Source organism: Patagioenas fasciata, chromosome 3 (genome assembly GCF_037038585.1).
Source record: "Patagioenas fasciata isolate bPatFas1 chromosome 3, bPatFas1.hap1, whole genome shotgun sequence".
Lineage (NCBI taxonomy): Eukaryota > Metazoa > Chordata > Aves > Columbiformes > Columbidae > Patagioenas > Patagioenas fasciata.
Window position 1 is genome coordinate 34,312,801 of NC_092522.1, and position 17,137 is coordinate 34,329,937.

The window sequence follows — 17,137 nt, forward strand, 5'->3', positions numbered from 1 at the left end:
ATACTTCAAAGTAAAAACTGCATTAGTTTGGCTCAGCCTCGTCTCTATCCAAAACAATAACCGAAACCAAACCACTTCTAGTAATGTTTTACAAAACAATACCCAATTCTTGCTTCTAGACTTCTTCGAGAATGAGTATTTCTACAAGAAACATGAGGGGAAATGATGAATGTGCTGATTCAGGGAGGAAAAGAATAAAAATGAAATACTATTCTCAAGTGCTAACAGTATGTGTACAAGAGAACAAAAACTGTATGCTGAAATTGCGGCATTAAACCAACATAAAAGAGCAACTTCTCCAATAAACTCTTCTAAGAGTCCCACTGTTGTTATGAATAAGGCTGATGCAATTACAGCTGGAGCCTCTGGCCGGCAGAATCAGTGGTGGGCCCAGGCTGGAGCCCTTGGTGCCACCAGAGAGGGAGGGGCACAGGGAGCAGCATCGCTTCAGCTCTCCTCACATAATCCTGCTGCCTTGGGCTGCGGAGCACGTTTGATCTAGATGAGGCTTACCCTTGCCCTTGTATCTTCAGCAGTGTATGGCTGGAGTTGGTTATTCTTTATTCTAAGACAATAAGGTTGGGAGTTCTTGTTTGTTTGCTTTTTTGCCCCCAAATTCAGAGCCTTACCACTACACATAATTGCAAAGACTGATCACTAATGTGCAGGCTCACTGACAAAACTATAAAGATAAGCTCTCTACAGCATGTCTGAGGTACACAGAGCAGACATGATATCTGTAAATAGTTTTGTACAAAAATAATCCCAGAAGTTTAGTATAAAACATGTCAGGAAATTAATGGGCTGGCTCCTACACAAAAATTTTTCAATACTAGTCATCTACAAATCGTGTACTGCAGGCTTCTTATTCATGAAGCTGAAACATACTTGAAAGTGTAGAAGGGAAGGCAGGAGTGATGAGTGGACACTTGGGTGACCAGCATTAGGAGGAGCAGTGTCTCCCTCCCTCTCTGCCTGTTTACTGCCTCCCATTGCAGGAGATAAGTGATGTGGAGCACATCCAACATGGGCATTGTGGTGCCATCAGTTGCCTCTACAACACAGCCAAAAGGCAACAGGGAAACAAATAACCGAAAAAAAGAAGTGTCTTAATAAATATTCTAGCATGTCAGCGTAACAGTGGCACATCTTCTCCCAAAATGACAAGATGCACTGAGCTGATGAATCTGCACAGGCAAATGTAAGGGATGGAAGTGGGGCTCGAGGCTCTCCTGCTTGCAGGGCAGGAGTGTAGGTGGGTGATGAAGCTTGACAGAGATTGGTGGAGTGGCACGTAGGGAGTTTTGATGTCTGCAGGTGAAAAAGTGGATATCGATGGGATGTATCTGTGGTTTTGCCAGGAATACTGAGGTTAATGGGAGGAAAGAGAGATTCCCCTGAAAGGGATTCAAGGATGTGTTGTTTCCACTTTTTCTGCTAAAGGTAGCGTTAACAGACCTCTCCATGCTGCGTGGAGAGGTCTGTTTAGGCATGCTTTATAGAAAAAGTATTTAAACTTCTTGGAAAACTTGACTTGATGAAAGTATCTTTTTTTAGACATTTGTTAGGAATGCACAAATTTACTTCTGTAAGATTTGTCCTATATTTCGTACCTGTTAGGAGATGTAAAGGTTACACATGGCCAATAGAATGCACACAAAGAAGATGCTCTTCAGTGTCTAGTTATAGAGATGTTACGCTTGCATTGAAAAAGTCTGACTGGGGTGCTGAAGACTTCAGATGCTTTTTTCTTTTTGTTTTCTCAGTATGTGCTGACAATGAGAATGAACTAGAGGCAGACCAACAGATGGACAACTTGTACCTGAAAGCTTTGGAGGGATTTATTGCCGTGGTGACACAGGATGGAGACATGATCTTCTTGTCAGAGAATGTCAACAAATACATGGGTCTTACCCAGGTAACTTGTTCCTTAACACTTTCCTGTCTTTGTAATACAATTCCTAGAAACAACTCCTTTGCCTAAATACAGAAGAACAGTTGTGTGTCACTGCAAAAAAGACTGGAAATAAAATGTCTTATTTCTCAGGCAGGTACCCTAACACCAGACAACAGTGGGGGGTTTTCCCTCTCCCTTTCTATCAAAATTGTAGTGTCTTTGGTGACTGCAAACTTGCCTTTCTAGCTATTACCATGGAGAGGAGAATGGGTGTTTATTCACTTCTTGCCTTGGACTATGTGACAGAGGTGATAGAGCTGCTCTTTTAGGTCCCCTCAGTTTTCTGCTTTGTGGGTTGGTGGTTTTCTCCTTCTGTGTTGAAAATAACCACTGGTGTTGACTGTTAACTGCATTGTGCAAATCCAAAGACAGGGAATTATTCTGGGGAGAAGATGAGAAGTTGTGCATAGGATAAACACAGGGAGGGTCACAGGATTTGTGTCTGTGAACATCCTGTCAATTCACTTAGTTCTAGTGACCAGTTTCTTCTGAATAGGTGGTATTTAAAACCAGATAAAAACTATTAGTTGTTTTTGTTTGGCTAAATGGAGTTCTTCTGCACAGGTGGAATTAACTGGACACAGCATTTTTGACTTCACTCATCCATGTGACCACGAAGAAATTCGAGAGAATCTGAGTCTGAAAAATGGTAATAATGAAACTAGCAAAGAACCACTGTTTGCTTTTTAAATAACCTAATGAAGTCATTGGCTAGTAGTAGAGATCTGTTAGTCTGTGGTAAAGGGAACTTTCATTCCTAGAGTAATCATTAACTGTTATTCAGTAATTTGCAGATTTGTTTTGTTTTGCCAAATATTGCTTATGTATGATAGCACTGAGAACTGTTTGTTTTGTGTTTTCCTTTCATCAAGTTAAGACAAGCGTAATGTTTTCACTTGTAACACTTTGCAAAGATTTATGTGCTGCAAGCTGAAACATACATTTAAATGCACAAAGTCCATTTAAGTTCCACTTAAAGTTTTAGGTCTGAGCTCTACAAACCACTCTTCAACGGTCCATGCATCTTTGATGGTCTCTGCAGGTAAACTATCTGAGAATTAGTCTGTTATTTCCATTGAATCCTTCATGCTTATAAACAGAAAAATCAAGAAGCAAAACTGAGAAAACTTGTTTGCTGTTTTCCCTATACAGGTCCAGGCTTTGGAAAGAAGAGCAAAGAGATGTCAACTGAGCGTGACTTCTTCATGAGGATGAAATGCACCGTTACCAACAGAGGCAGAACTGTTAACCTCAAGTCTGCCACATGGAAGGTACCTTATTTTAGCCATAATAAGTGGTTTTGATATAAAAAGACATTTTGACATGTAAAGAAAGTACATTCTAAGTTTGTTTCTCATTCCAGGTTTTGCACTGTACTGGACAAGTTAAAGTGTATAACACTTGCCCTCCTCACACTCTGTGTGGGTATAAAGAGCCTCTTCTTACCTGCCTTATAATAATGTGTGAGCCTATTCAGCATCCTTCAAACATCGATATACCCCTGGACAGTAAGACCTTCCTGAGTCGCCACAGCATGGACATGAAATTTACCTACTGTGATGACAGGTAAGCTCCACTGATTATTCCTTTCCATGGGTGTTCCTATCTTCTTGAACAAAACAAGCCGTCCTTCCAAATGTCTGCTTGTGTGGACCTGGTAAGCAAGGATGAGAAGTACAGTCTGTTACCAAGACAACTATTCAGAGGCTTGCTTAGTTCATCTCAAATCTCAGTCTGGGCAAAATGTTTCCTCCTGAGTGAGGAATTCAAGTTCACGGGCAAAAGATGAGGCAACTTAGAGCCATAAGCATTAGCTTCTTGTGTTTTAACAAAGTGAAGAGTACACGGCATTTCTGTTCTCATTTTTTATGGAATGTCTCAAACAACATGCCTTATGGACCTCAGTCAAGGACTGTTTTACGGTTGGTTTGTCCCAGGATGCTGTTATTGGTTAGCTGGAAAGTACTTTATGCTCTAGATTAACTAAGAATTGCTAAGGCATCCAGAGCATCTACGGCTCTGAAATGGGGTTTTAGCCTCTTGCTTAATGAAAAGCAAACAACCTTTGCTGGTTATCTGTCTGCTTCTTTTAGTGGCAAAATGAAGGGGAAGGGAAAATCTTGGGTCAAGCAAGGAGCTGTGTCCTCTGCTCCCCATACTTTACTCTTGAGTGGAAAAAAATGAGATCCCCGCAGTGTCCACCTGCCTGATTTCCCCTGGGATCTCCATGGCATTTTGTACCATCCATCTCTTTTCCATGTCTCTACATATTGTGGTAACCATTTTCCCTGCGTGTGAGTGAGCCAGAGATCCCTTCTCATGAACTGTCCCACTGTTTCCCCAGAAAGTCCTGTCTGTACTACTCTGGGTTTGGTGTTTATTTGGGGGTTTTTTTTGAAGTTTATGAGGTCATCTTTGAATTTAATATAAAGTTTTCTGTCTAATGAAACTGGTCTCCTGAAATTCAGAAATGTTAGCAACCACTGAGATCTTTAGGATTATCAGTGGGATTATATGTTTGCTTGCATTTTATGTAAAATCTCACAGGACTGAGATCTTGGTTATTTTTTTTTATCCTTCGAAGATGATTTAAAATTTGTGCTAAGCAAGAGTATTATTTTAAGCAATGTGATGAAGCAACCATATAAACTAGCAGTGTTAGCAGCTGTGGATGAAAGCAAGATTACAAGTGTGAAACTTGTGACTGACCTTCTTCTGACCTCTCTGAGAATGCAGCAGCAAGTTTTGTAACTAAAAGTGTCTTCTGATGTAACCACAAGAAAATAGACTTATTTTTCTTAGTACTTTCGGGATGAAAAAATTGAGATATCAATATGATTTTGCTGTTGGGGGGGAAGCAACAATATAGCAGTGACTCATTGTTAAAAGCAATGTACCTCTGAATTACTGGGGCCATTCAGAGACAGACAAGAGGAGGGTAACAGAGGATTTTGCTGTATTGCAACATTCACATGTCTCTGCCAGGTTTAATGCATAAGTAATAGTAAATGAGAATTAGAGAGACTGATGCTGTCCCATTAAAGATACACATGCTTATTTTAAAAAGAATGACATTATGCCCTGCCTTTACTAGTGGGAGTTGATTTACAGGGAAAACTTATCATATGGCAGTGAAATACAACAGCTTCCTCTGGAGGCTATAACTTGTAAGGAATTTCAGAGATTTTTCTTTAAAACCAGGGAACAAGACATCACATCTTTTACTAAATAGTTTTGGTTGGATGTTTCCTTCATGTTTTATTGAGATCATGATAAAGTTGTAAAAAGCCAGCCAGGCCAGACAAGGAGGAGACCTCACAAACCTTTCAGGTTCTTCCCAGCAGATCCTCTTGGCTCTTGCTTCCATCCCAGAGGGATGTTGATTTCTCTCTGACAGACGACATATCACTAGACACAAAAAAATGCAAAACACTCAGCTGTTCTTATCAAATTCAGTGCTGCTAGACAAATGGCATTGAAGGAACAGCTTAAGCCAAGAATGTAAATCCAGACTGCGGAGTGGAGGAAGAAAAGCAGCATATGCCAGTCTGATGCCTAAACCCTTTTCAACCTGCTCTGGCCTTTCTGCAGCAACACAGCAGGGCTGATACAGCTTATTTATTAGATGCCCTGCCTCATTGCAGGGGGCTTGGACCTTTGAACATCCCTTCCAACCCAAACTGTTCCAGGATTCTAGTCTATGACTCTATGATCATGTATGTGTAAAAGAGTGTGTCTTTGCAGTCCAGGGCTGATATCATTGAGGGCAGCGTGGCTCCTCTAGCCGGCTTTTGCAGCGATCCGAGTATCCCCTTTGCAGTTCATCTGGTGTGGACAGGTCTGCTTCCAGGGAGCATTAGGTTTTTGGTTTTGAAGAGTTCAGTTTGAAGAAACTCTAGGATTTCTGAGGGAGTACCTTAGTGGCATGTTGGACCTTACTAATGGAAGCGTATGCCTTTAGTGTGAAGCTCAAGTGGGTACAAAGGAGAGCTGCCCTTGTACATGAAGTTGAAATTTATCCTCGAGGAAAATTAGGATCATATCTGTCATCTCCTTAGGAAAGCTCATGATTGCTGCTTGTTACAAAACAACATGCAAAATATAGGCCTTTTACACTTCATAAAAAAAACTAGTTGGCTGACGTGAAGTGCCTTGATTCTTTTGTCTTTTTCTCAGGAGGGTACGGGACAGATGCAGTATAAGGCTGGCAAGACTGGCTGTACCTCATTTAAAATGTGTGAGATGCTGGCTCATATATTTTGCCTTCCAAAACCAATTTTTTATATATGGGCCCATGACTTGCCAGTGATTAGGTGGGATATGTTTGTATTCTTAAAATGGCTTTCACAAGGCGATGAGGCTGTAAAGAAAGGTTTGAGAGAGATAAATAATAAAAAGATGTTGTTTTGTTAAATGCCTGCTTCAGCCATTTCCCTTGCTCCACTTATCTTGGCTAAGTGATTTACAGGAAGGATTATTTTAGCTGTAATACGGAAATGCTGATCAGTGGTACAATTCTGTAATCCAAGTGAGGATTTAGTTCAGCTACACAATGTTTTGTGTCAGGGAGGATCACCAGTGAGGGTGTTTTATTCAGAAAAAAAAGGCAAGTCTTTGTACAAAGGCAATTTTGCTACCCTGGTGGCATAGCTGATGCTCGGTGTATCTTCCTGTGCAGGGCCATGGGAGCGATAGGTAGATAGAAGTAGTGTCAGTATGTTTCTGTGGTGAAAAAATCCACAAAACAAAAGTGAAAACTCTATCTGAATTTGATAGAACACCCCAAAGATACTTCAAGTGCTCCAGCACATTCAGTCTCAGCCTTTATGGTTTATGCCTAACAGAGGAAAACCATATGTTGTGTTTTGGAGGGGACCAGGGTTTAGAAAGCAGGGAGGTTAACGTGGCATTGTAGGTGGTGTTGGCTTTTCACCTTCATCCCTGCAATCTCTGGGGTGCTGGAAGGGGAAAAGGAAGAGCTCTTTGCTTGTAATTGCTGTGGGTAGCATGTGTGTGGGGGGAGAGAAGGGTAAGAGAACAAATCTATCCTGCACGGGGTGAGATGTGCAGCCAGCAGCTGTGGGGGCTGTGTCAGCAACCAGTTCCCTGGCACCAGCATGCTAGAGAGTGTATGTTCTCCATTACTTTGGAGGCATGGCTGGCTTTGGGGAATTGTATGTTCTTGGTTACAAGAAACCCAATTAGCTGTACTCTTTTTTGCTTTTTCTCAATTGGAACATTTTAATGGAAGAGTTGAAGAAGAAAAAGGAGTGATGGAGGATGCATGATGGTTCAGAACAGGATAGTGCAGGAAGATACAGTGCCAATGGTGTTGGTTGCAATTAAGTTTCTCCTAATGAGTGTATGTTTGGGATCCAGGCTGTGCCTGACTGAGAGGAAACTGAGTTCTATTGTGCTTCCAGTTATGTCCCTTTAAAACAAACAAATCTGCAGGCACAGAACCTCATATGAAGATCTAAGTCAGCTTCCCATTTAACTTATATTTGGGGAATATTTTTAAATTAGGTGAGAATGCAAATAAACATTTGAAAGGACCTCCTATCCCTCCATCCCTGCTCAGAGGGAAAATGCAGTATGAAGACAACAGTGAAGTGATGATATATGAAGCCAAAGATCAACATTTGGCAAAACTGGCTTTTGGTATATGTCATATTTAAGAAAACATTACCAACTTCTTTTGTTAATAATAGAACTTCGATTTAGATAGACCAAATGAGTAGGAGAGAGAGAATTTTGGTGAAGTTTTTAATGTACCCATCTATTTTATTTTGCCTAGCAGGGCTGATACACGTGACCAGGCCAACCGTCCTTCTAAGGAGTGGACAAGGGTCGCAGGATTTTGCATTTTGTTTTTTCATTGGCCTGGGTTAGTGTAGAAACAGCCGTGAATAGTTTTGAGAGGAAATGTGGGTGCTTGGCAGGACTGCCTTGCTTCCCTGTTGCTTGCTCTAGCAGGCTGGCAGAGTGATTTAGCACAGGTGTAGTGGCTGTATTGGGCTTTATTTTTTTTTCTCCTTTTTTAATTTTAACTCATTCTGCTTTAAGTATAGCTTTGTTTGTTTGTTCCCGTCAAGACCAATTTAACTTCAATAACTTGGTTAACAGTTTGAATACAAAAAGACTTTGTTAAGAGATCCACACCCTCACACACACAGTCCACACACAGCCAGATGAATATACACCCAGGTATTTTTTTTATGAGCAGTCAACATTACAGCAGCCTTTCACAAAGAGCATGACTTCTCAGTCCTGATGGCTCTTATGATACTATTTTAATTCAAGAAATGGTATACAACAAAAAGCTTTGTGCTCCTATAAAGAGACAGAAAAGCACAATTTTAAGAATAACCAAAACACTTGAAATAGCTCATCTCGTAGGAGATGTAGCCTTGGAAGCAGTGAGCTTTGTTTGATTTGCCATGTCACAAAGAGATAAAGTAGCGCAAAGTTGTACAAATCTAGAAATAGGATTCAGATTGCTTGTTTCTCTGTTGTGTACCCTAAGCACAAAACTTTGCCTTTACTCCACATCCTAAGAAATGGGCATGTTAAGAGAAACTGAAGCAGTGCTCAAAAAGCATATAAGTAGTGGTAGCTGGAACAGATCTGCTACTGCAGAGGGCTGCTGCCCACCTTTTGCTGAGATTTTGACCTCAGTAAATCATGGTGACATGTTTAGCTCAGAAAACTGAAGAGCCAGTCTGGCAATATTAGATTCCCCCAAAGGTATTTGTGTTTTCAGAAATGAGTGGTTAACAGGCGAATAAACAGCCTCTTAGCCCACCTGTCTTCAACAAAAATGATTATTATCCAATTAGCACCAATTTAGCTTTTTCAAATGTGAAGGTAACACAAAGCCTACCATGGCAGGAATGCCATCCAAAACCACCATACAGTTTGTTTTCCAATTTTGTCATTCCACAGCTTGCACAAAGAGCAATTTTTTGTCTGGTGTCTAAGCAAAAGTAGAAGACTTGTGTTGTGGACTAAGGTTTTGTAAATGACTCTTCGGTCCCACAGGGCATATGTATTTCTGTTACTCTCTTAGTTACGTACTCCTCATCCTCATAGATCCATAGGATGCTTTTTCCTTTGCATGTGGACCTCTGTGTATTCACCTAGCATTTCATATTGCTAAGAGGCTCCTCCAGAAAACAGGCGGGGTTTGGAGGGTGCACCTCACTTGATGAACCTCAAAGCGATGCTCACGTGAGGTCAGTGCAGGCACCTTTGCTGAAGCCCTCACAGCCTCCTGGCCCAGGTGCTCTTTGGGTTCTCAGCTGGGACTTCCACAAACACCTCAGAAGAGTCACAGGACGGTTATGATGGGGATGGGAATAGCTGCCCACCTTGGCCCTGGAATTGGCTAATCTGATTTCCAGCCCTGCACCACCTGCAGCCCACCAGATTTTTTTTAGCTTTTCAGGGTTAGTAGCATCAGAGGAGGACTAAAGGAGGGTGTGATCTACCAGTTCACGCACCCCAACTAATACTATTACCACTATTTTATAACAAACAAGAATTGTTATTTAAAAAAGTATCTAGGAAACACTGTCAGCCAGTTTTAGGGATTCTTTTTTTAGGATGGGAGACAGAAGCATTCTATATTTTAAAAAAATAATTTCACTTCCAGGACTGTTTAAAGAGAAATGTAGTTAATTTGAATAGTTGCAATAGATTAACAGATCAGTTGACAAGGTCATAGAGGCTGCTTAGCCTTTTTATTTTTTTTCTTAGTAACTATTTTAAAACAATTACTCTTGGTTAGTATTTCACTGTTAGCAGGCATGAGTTTAGAATTTGGTCAATTTTGTGAGGTTTGTGGGTATTTCTTTGATATCCTTTTTTGTCTTTTTATATACTTTCCAGTTGGTTGTAGTAAAAAGATACCAACCCACCACTTGCTAACTTTCATCCAAGATTATATTAGATCTAATTAAATTTAACATTGTCACAGCAGGATCGCACCATAAGTTGTTCTGTGCCATAGAATGACAAGAAGATAATTTTATAGTGAGGGTGCTCGTTATGAACAGCGAGGAACAACTTGAGAGGGGTCTTACAGGATCGTAATAGATGATTTGGCATAGAGTTTGCAGTTCTTATATGATGAGTTAAGTGTCCCTCAGCCTGCTGTAACACACATTTTTTGCTTGCTCGGTTCCACTGTTGACATCCAGGAAGGTGGTAATGTGGTTCTGGATTTGCAGTGGTGCTGCTGGGTACTCGATGCTGCTTTGTTTTTTGTTTTTTGGGGTTTTTTTTGTTTTTCTTCCATTATTTTTATTTCCTCTTCCTTCTCCCAGCTGAACCCTCACTTGGCTCTCAGGTCCCAATGACTGGATTAAGAGTAAATCCTCAACTTCCTGGATTTTAAAAGCTTTCCCCTTGTGACAAGCTCCAAACTAACCGGGATGGTTTCATGGCACTATGCCATTATATAGCCGAAGGCCATAGTTTCTGTTTTTAAAGACTGTATATTTACACTAGTCCTGGCAAAAGCCTCTGGCCACTTACACCAGTGTCCCAGCTGACTGCATACAGGCCAGCAGCAGCTGTATTTTGGAAGCCTTATTTCTATTAGGGCTCCTTCTGTACTTTGTTTTCTGCTGATGGCCAACTCATTATTAGAACTTCTTCTTTTGTTAACAAAGAAAAAGCAATTGTGGTTTCAGAGAAAAGTTACAGATTTGACTGGGGCGCAGTTTAAAAGCTCAGAAGCTTGTCAGTGAAGAGAGTCAAAAAAGCAACTCTTTTTGAAACCTGATTCAAGAATTTCCCCTTCAATCTAACTGTAAGCATAAATCAAACTGTAAACATAAACAGGAGAGTAAGTCTTCAGGGAGAACCCAGTAAAACCCACTACAGTCTTTGCTCAACTAAACCATTATAAATCCAGGTTCATTCCATGGAAATCAGGACAAAGAGCAGTTTTCAGAGTGACAGAATGAAGGCGTCCCCGGGGGTATGAGCTATTACAGTTCTGTGGAGGCGAGGGAAAAGCTGACTCAACGCCTTGGCCTTCAAACCATACACAAAATAGTTCCATCTTCTGTGTCTTCCCTTGCTGGAGGGGGATCTGGGAGATGAATACCATGCTCTTGCTCTGTTTGTTTTACAGTATTTACATGTCTGTCTTGCAAAGACATGCTTGTGTTTGGAGGGCTGGGCCAAGGCTTTCCTTCCAGGGAGTACACAAACTGGAGGATGCGTCTCTTAAAAGCAGCAACGCCACTAATGAAATGTAGTGGGGGCAGATAAAGCCTTTCCAAGGGAGTTAGTCACCAGGCACTACCACTGATGGCAGTGACTTGCTGCAAGATGTGACCATTCCTTGCAAACCACCTGGCTTTTCAGGGTTTATGAAAGCTTAGCAGTTGGTTTATAGTTGTTTCCGGTACTGCTCTGTGCTACATTACAGGTTGTTATTTCAGTTTAAAAGCTAGGAGAAGGTATCCAGGAGTGTTGTTGACTTGGAAAATAGGCATGTTTCCTTATTTTCCCAGAAGACACGATATTTTTAATTTTGAATTATTTTTTTACTAAGCAGGTTTCCTGTAAAGTTGTGTGCAACGGTATTTCAGATTGAATTTAGGAAAAAAGAACTCTTTTCCTCCACCCCCTCATCAGAGAAAATAATCAGTTTGACCTATTTTAATTCCTTCAAGAACCTGTAAGAATTCTTGTCTTGCCTGAGTGCTCAGAAAGGCTCTGAAAAAGTCTAGTTTTTGAGATCATAGCTTTATGTAAAATCCTACTTAGTTTGTGGATTAGTTACCCAAGTAACATAATCAATGTGCTAACATTCTCATATAATTGAGAAACACTAAGTAGCTGTTTTTGTTCTTTTAAGTGTCCTTAATTTCTCACCTTGCATTTTTATTTTATTAAGGAGTTATTTAACCCTTTTATGTGTATTTTTTTTAAATGTATACATACTTTTAAACTTGGTGGTGCCAACCACTAGCCCCATCATATGCATTTGAATTTGAATGATGGTAGCTAGGAGTTTCTGTATGTAGTGCACAGCTTGAGAACTTTGTCAGCAATGGTTTTCCAGTTGAGACCTTCCATAAGAGATACTGTGCAACAGGCCTGGGAAAATATGCAACACATGTAATGACATCCCTAGGAATTTTTATTCTGGTAGTAGTAAAAGGCAATTTATTCTGAATGTGATCAGAAGTTCTCTACAGCTTCTAAGGTGTTCCAAAGTTCAGAATTTCTTATATTGTTGTTTTAGTTCTGTTAGTCTAAGGACTACAGCTGATAGGTGACTTATACATGTAAGCATAAGGCTAAGGCAACCTGAATTTAAAATATTTGGTTTTTAAGAATTACAGACTTGATTGGATACCATCCAGAGGAGCTGCTGGGCCGTTCAGCTTATGAGTTCTACCATGCCTTGGACTCGGAGAGTATGACCAAGAGTCACCAGAACTGTAAGTGATGTTCTTATTTTTCTTCATAGTTTGCACAGCTTGAAGTTATCTCAATAAGTAGCTGAAAATACAAATGCACCTTCTGTGCAGATATTCTCCGAGAACAGTATTTACACTTGGACAGAAAACTTGCAGGCTACTGTGCTTGTCTAGCTCAAACCTGCTGCTGATCTTTACAGGGTCTGATTTTTGTCACGATTAGGACTAAACTTGGATGGTAGAGAGGATTAGTCACTGTCTCTCTAAGGGATAATACAAGGATCAGCTGAAAATTTGAAAAGCTGAGTTGGGCAGTAGTAGCCTGTTGAGAAGTGTGTTTACTGGAAGAGCAGCTGTAAAGGGTAATAGGAAGAGCTTATTGCAGTGTATTTTTGAATGTCTTTCTTCTGCTACCAAATAACAGCTATCTTCCCTACCCAAAGCAGATGTGTGAGGAGACTTTCTGAAAAAGATATGCATTATACAAATAATATATACTGCTAGGAACAGCTTCTTCTTGTTACTCTTATGCCTATATAAACTGTTTTTAATGTAAAGTGGCAGAATTATTCCAGGAGCAGAAATGAGATCCACAATCTGCTCCCTCTCTTCAGCAGACCATACAGTTACACTTCCTCTCTCTCTTACGTAAGATGTCTTAAGATTATTTGATTTCAGTCTTCAGTCTGTGTCCTCAGAGTTGGTGCTATGGCTGGAGACAGCATGGTGCACTAATGTACAAATGACATTTCCCACCCTTGGCTGTTACAGCCACTGAATTAGTGTATGGGAGAGTTCTCAGCGACACATCACTAAAATATCTGCTGCTGTTCTTTTTATAAAAACAAAGCAAAGCTCCTAGGCTATGGTCCACAAGCTAAAAGAAAAAAAAAAAAAAAAAAGGAAAAGAAAATCTGCTTTGTAGTTACTATGATCAAGGTCTCAGTCCCCAAGAAAAAGCCCATGACGTAGGTCAGGTCTGTAGGGAATTGTCCGCCAAACAGACTTACAGAGCGTATTTCTGTACTTCCCAGAGAAAAGTAGCAGCAAAGAGTAACTGTCTGACCTTAAGAGGAAAAGAGAATATGTGTTAGCTCTAATGGCAAGGATTCAGGACAGCTTTGAGTCGAAATGTTAATTGAAAGAATGCTTGGCAGTGATTAAAGTTGTGTGCTGTAAAATAGTGTTGGTATGAATCATCTTGTTTCCAGAGCTGCTTTAAAAAAAAAAAAAAAAAAAAGAAAGAAATCACACTATACTTGTAGAGAGTTTTTCCGGGAATGTATTTGTTAAAATTGTTTCTCAGGTAATGTGTTCGTGCTTTTAACAGTGAAAAGGAATTTGTGACACTCATAGATAGGCTGTCCATACCCTATGCTGAGCTATCGAGGGTCATCCTGGGAAACCAGTGGGTGTGCTGCAGTGTTGCTTTTAAATCGTTGTGTTGCATTTCTAGGAATGAGACAACACCAGGGAGAGAATTAAATGAGAGCTAGCAGTCTCTTTGGTAACAGGAATGAGTGAGCCCTTGTTGGTTATCCCTATTTAGTTAATTAAATAAGAGCACTGAAGTGGTACTTGTCCAAGTAGAGATTTCTGGAGAGCTTCTGGGACCCATCTTGACCACACACTGACGGAGGTTGCTCCTCACTCTAGCAAATTCTATTCACCTCACATAGTGCAGAGTTTATGTCTAGATGCCACTTGTGCCTACTGAAAAGAGCCATGTCCTACAAGTTTTTGCTGTTGGGCACGAGGACTGACGGAGAAGCAGAATGGAGGTAAGGTAAAGTTTAGAGGGGTGAGTTATACCAGCAAAAATGCTCAAGGCACTGTGCATTGCACAGGTTACAAATATTTAGGATCAAACTGTTCCATAGTGTTTATCATAGCACAGGATCAGCATGGATGATCTTTACTGTTGGAAGCACAGGAACAAAATCTGTGCTAAATGCTGTTGCCCACAATAGAACCATCAGTTTACATCTCCAGCAAATTTGACCCCTTTAGGTTTTTCTAAAATAAATACTTCCTGTGTCTTCTGGGACAGTCCAGCTTCTCACCAACTCGGAGAACAACCACATAGGTGAAGTGACAGCAAGCTGTGACTTCAGAAAACATATAAGCTGTCCAAATAGGGTTTCATAATGCGTGCCATTGAGATGTTGTCTAATGCACAGGGTAACCAAGCAGGTATATAGCTTATACACAACTTACTAGTTCTTCCTAGCATCTAGTTATGCAGAACTTATTAGTCCTTCCTGGGCATGTTCATTTTATATATGGAAATATACACCTCAAAATTCATGTTCAGCACACTTGTATTTATTGAACAATATTTTTTATTAGAAATATTCTATATATAAAGTATATATTCATGCAATAATACAGTCATCAATTCTGACAGTGCCAACCATTTAGTGTTGTAAAGATGCATAGGAAACAGAGGAAGGAGACTGGAGTTTGAAGAGAGGGAGTGAAACCTCAAAAATGAGTCTCTTGGATAGCAGCAGAATTCCTTCCCTTTCCTTCCTTCTAATTTAGTGATAGATCATGCTTATTGTAGTTTGGCTGTACAGCAGTTAGTTGCTCTTTATTTTTCTCCTGAGGTGAAATGACAAGCTTACATTGAAGCAAGCCACAATACTGTTTGTGTTCTTGGTAGAAGTATAGTTGCATATAGAGTACAAAAGTCTTAGTCATCATCAAATGGAAGATTAAAATGTGTTTAGCAGTATTTAGCATACCCAGTTTTTCACATGTTGTGCAAGATGAAAACTTCTGTCTTGTTACCTAAATCTACACAAAAGATTGACCACAGAGCTATATTTTCCAATGCAGTGATTAAATGGAAGTGATTATAGATTATTAGAGTCTGGTCTTGTTGCCATTAAAGCCAATAGGAATTTTGCTGTTGACATCAGTGAGGAGCTGAATATGCAGAAGCTCAACAAGCCTTCCAAGTAAATCATAGTTATTAAATGTCTCACAGCAATTTAAAAAAATCCAAAATTTGTATTCAGTTAAATTCATCCCTGCCTTCCCCTTTTCTCCACCCAAAGATAAGGAATATAATTTGGAACCTGTTTCACTGAAATGTTAACTACTTCTATAAAGATACAAGTAATGTGTCCTCTTTTTTTAAAAAAAAAAAAAAAAGAAGTGAGAAGTTCACTCTGAAGGCAGGACCTTAAATGTAGCGTTGATAACAAAGTCAACAGTTACGAGTGTATTCGTAATTTATGAGATTACCCCATGGAGGGATTCTGCTGTACTTTATTATATCAGAACATGACATGCTTTGAATAATAATAATAAAAAAGATTAAAGCAGTAAAAAGCTTCTTTGTAATGCAACAGGCGCCTACACTGTGACTCTTATTGATGAACTGATGATTAGGAAGCAGTGTAATTATGTTTCACAAGCAGAGCAGAACAGTCCAGTCACTAAAACACTTTGAAATGAAAGCCTTTTGATTTTGTTCCACCAGAAGTATTTAATCAATAAAAGTAATGTTCTACTTTGTCTAAATAAATTAAATGAAGGATGATTAAATACTCCTAGGCAGAAAACAAACAAACTCCAGAGACAGAAGGATAAACACAGCAACAATTATCTGCAGAACAGTTGTTGCATTTCACAGGCCTGGATTTGTACATTTGTATGGTGGTGATGTAGGAGAGACTGACAATAAATAGCTTCTGTTAATGGCCACATTCACAAGGAATTCTGTACAAAACCTGCAGAATCAAGTTTCCAGCCTTACTGAGTCAAATTGCATAACTGTTAGGGCATTAGTTCGATGACATACTGTCCTCAGGCGTAAAAGCTCTTTAAAAGACAAGATTGCCAATGTGGTCAAAAGTTTAGTTGAGCCAGTTCCTACTTTTGCTACTCAGTGCAACTATGTCTGCTTACAAATACAGACCCTTATTAGGGCCAGTACTGCTTGTGTACTCCAGCCCTAATTTTATTGCCATCAACAATGTTTTTCCTCAGCTGACAACCGTGAATTGAATGACAATATTCATTGCTTTTAGGAATGGGTTTACAACAGATAAGATGTCCTAAAACTTCACATTTCAGTAGTCCAAAGCTCCATACTGAAAACTCATTCTCTTCAAATATTACAGAATATTTAGGAGGGGGCATTTCACCCTTTCAATATCTAGATGAAACTTTAAACCCAAGTTGTATTACTGTCAGTTTATGGCTTAAGAAACACAGGCCAGTTCAAAAACACATTTTGAGTTAAATAAACATTATTTGATTTATCACATGGGTCTTGGTTCCTTCTCGGCTGCGAATTTCAAACTATTGCAGAGGAAGAGCTCAGTTCCAGCAGACAGAGAAGTACAGTAGTTCAGCTTTATTTTTCCCATAGGCAAAACAGTCCCATTTACCGTTCTTAATTTTGATACTTTTTTAAGAGTGACATTTCTTCTTGTTGATATCACCAGCTCCTCACTCTAAAGTATAAAAAGAGGTATAGATTTAAACTATGAGATTTAAAAAAATTTTTTGTGAGAATAGCTTTTAAATCATCTGAGTCTTGGGCTTATCCATCACCTAAATAAGGAACCTATTAAACAGTTTCCTGAATAAATTCACTTTTCTACAGATCAACTTAGGAGCCCAAACTGAAGCACTTCTAGGACATGAACTCTCACAGAACATGCCATCAGCAGGCATTATTTTGTGGATCTTATATTAAATTTAAAAAAAATCTCAGTCTGAT

General features: G+C 39.7%; 1 protein-coding gene across 5 annotated transcripts in view; it reads left to right on the forward strand.

The window, feature by feature from the left end:
- EPAS1 (endothelial PAS domain protein 1) overlaps positions 1-17,137 on the forward strand; it is a 78,082-nt gene that overhangs the window by 50,681 nt on the left and 10,264 nt on the right. For 3 of the 5 annotated variants that reach the window (XM_065833414.2, XM_071806093.1, XM_071806092.1), the window contains exons 3-8: positions 1,767-1,918; positions 2,522-2,606; positions 2,937-2,999; positions 3,110-3,228; positions 3,321-3,523; positions 12,314-12,420. In XM_065833414.2, the coding sequence (XP_065689486.1) occupies positions 1,767-1,918; positions 2,522-2,606; positions 2,937-2,999; positions 3,110-3,228; positions 3,321-3,523; positions 12,314-12,420 (729 nt within the window). The remainder of the gene's footprint in view (positions 1-1,766; positions 1,919-2,521; positions 2,607-2,936; positions 3,000-3,109; positions 3,229-3,320; positions 3,524-12,313; positions 12,421-17,137) is intronic. The other 2 variants (XM_071806095.1, XM_071806094.1) reach the window with 1 other exon arrangement.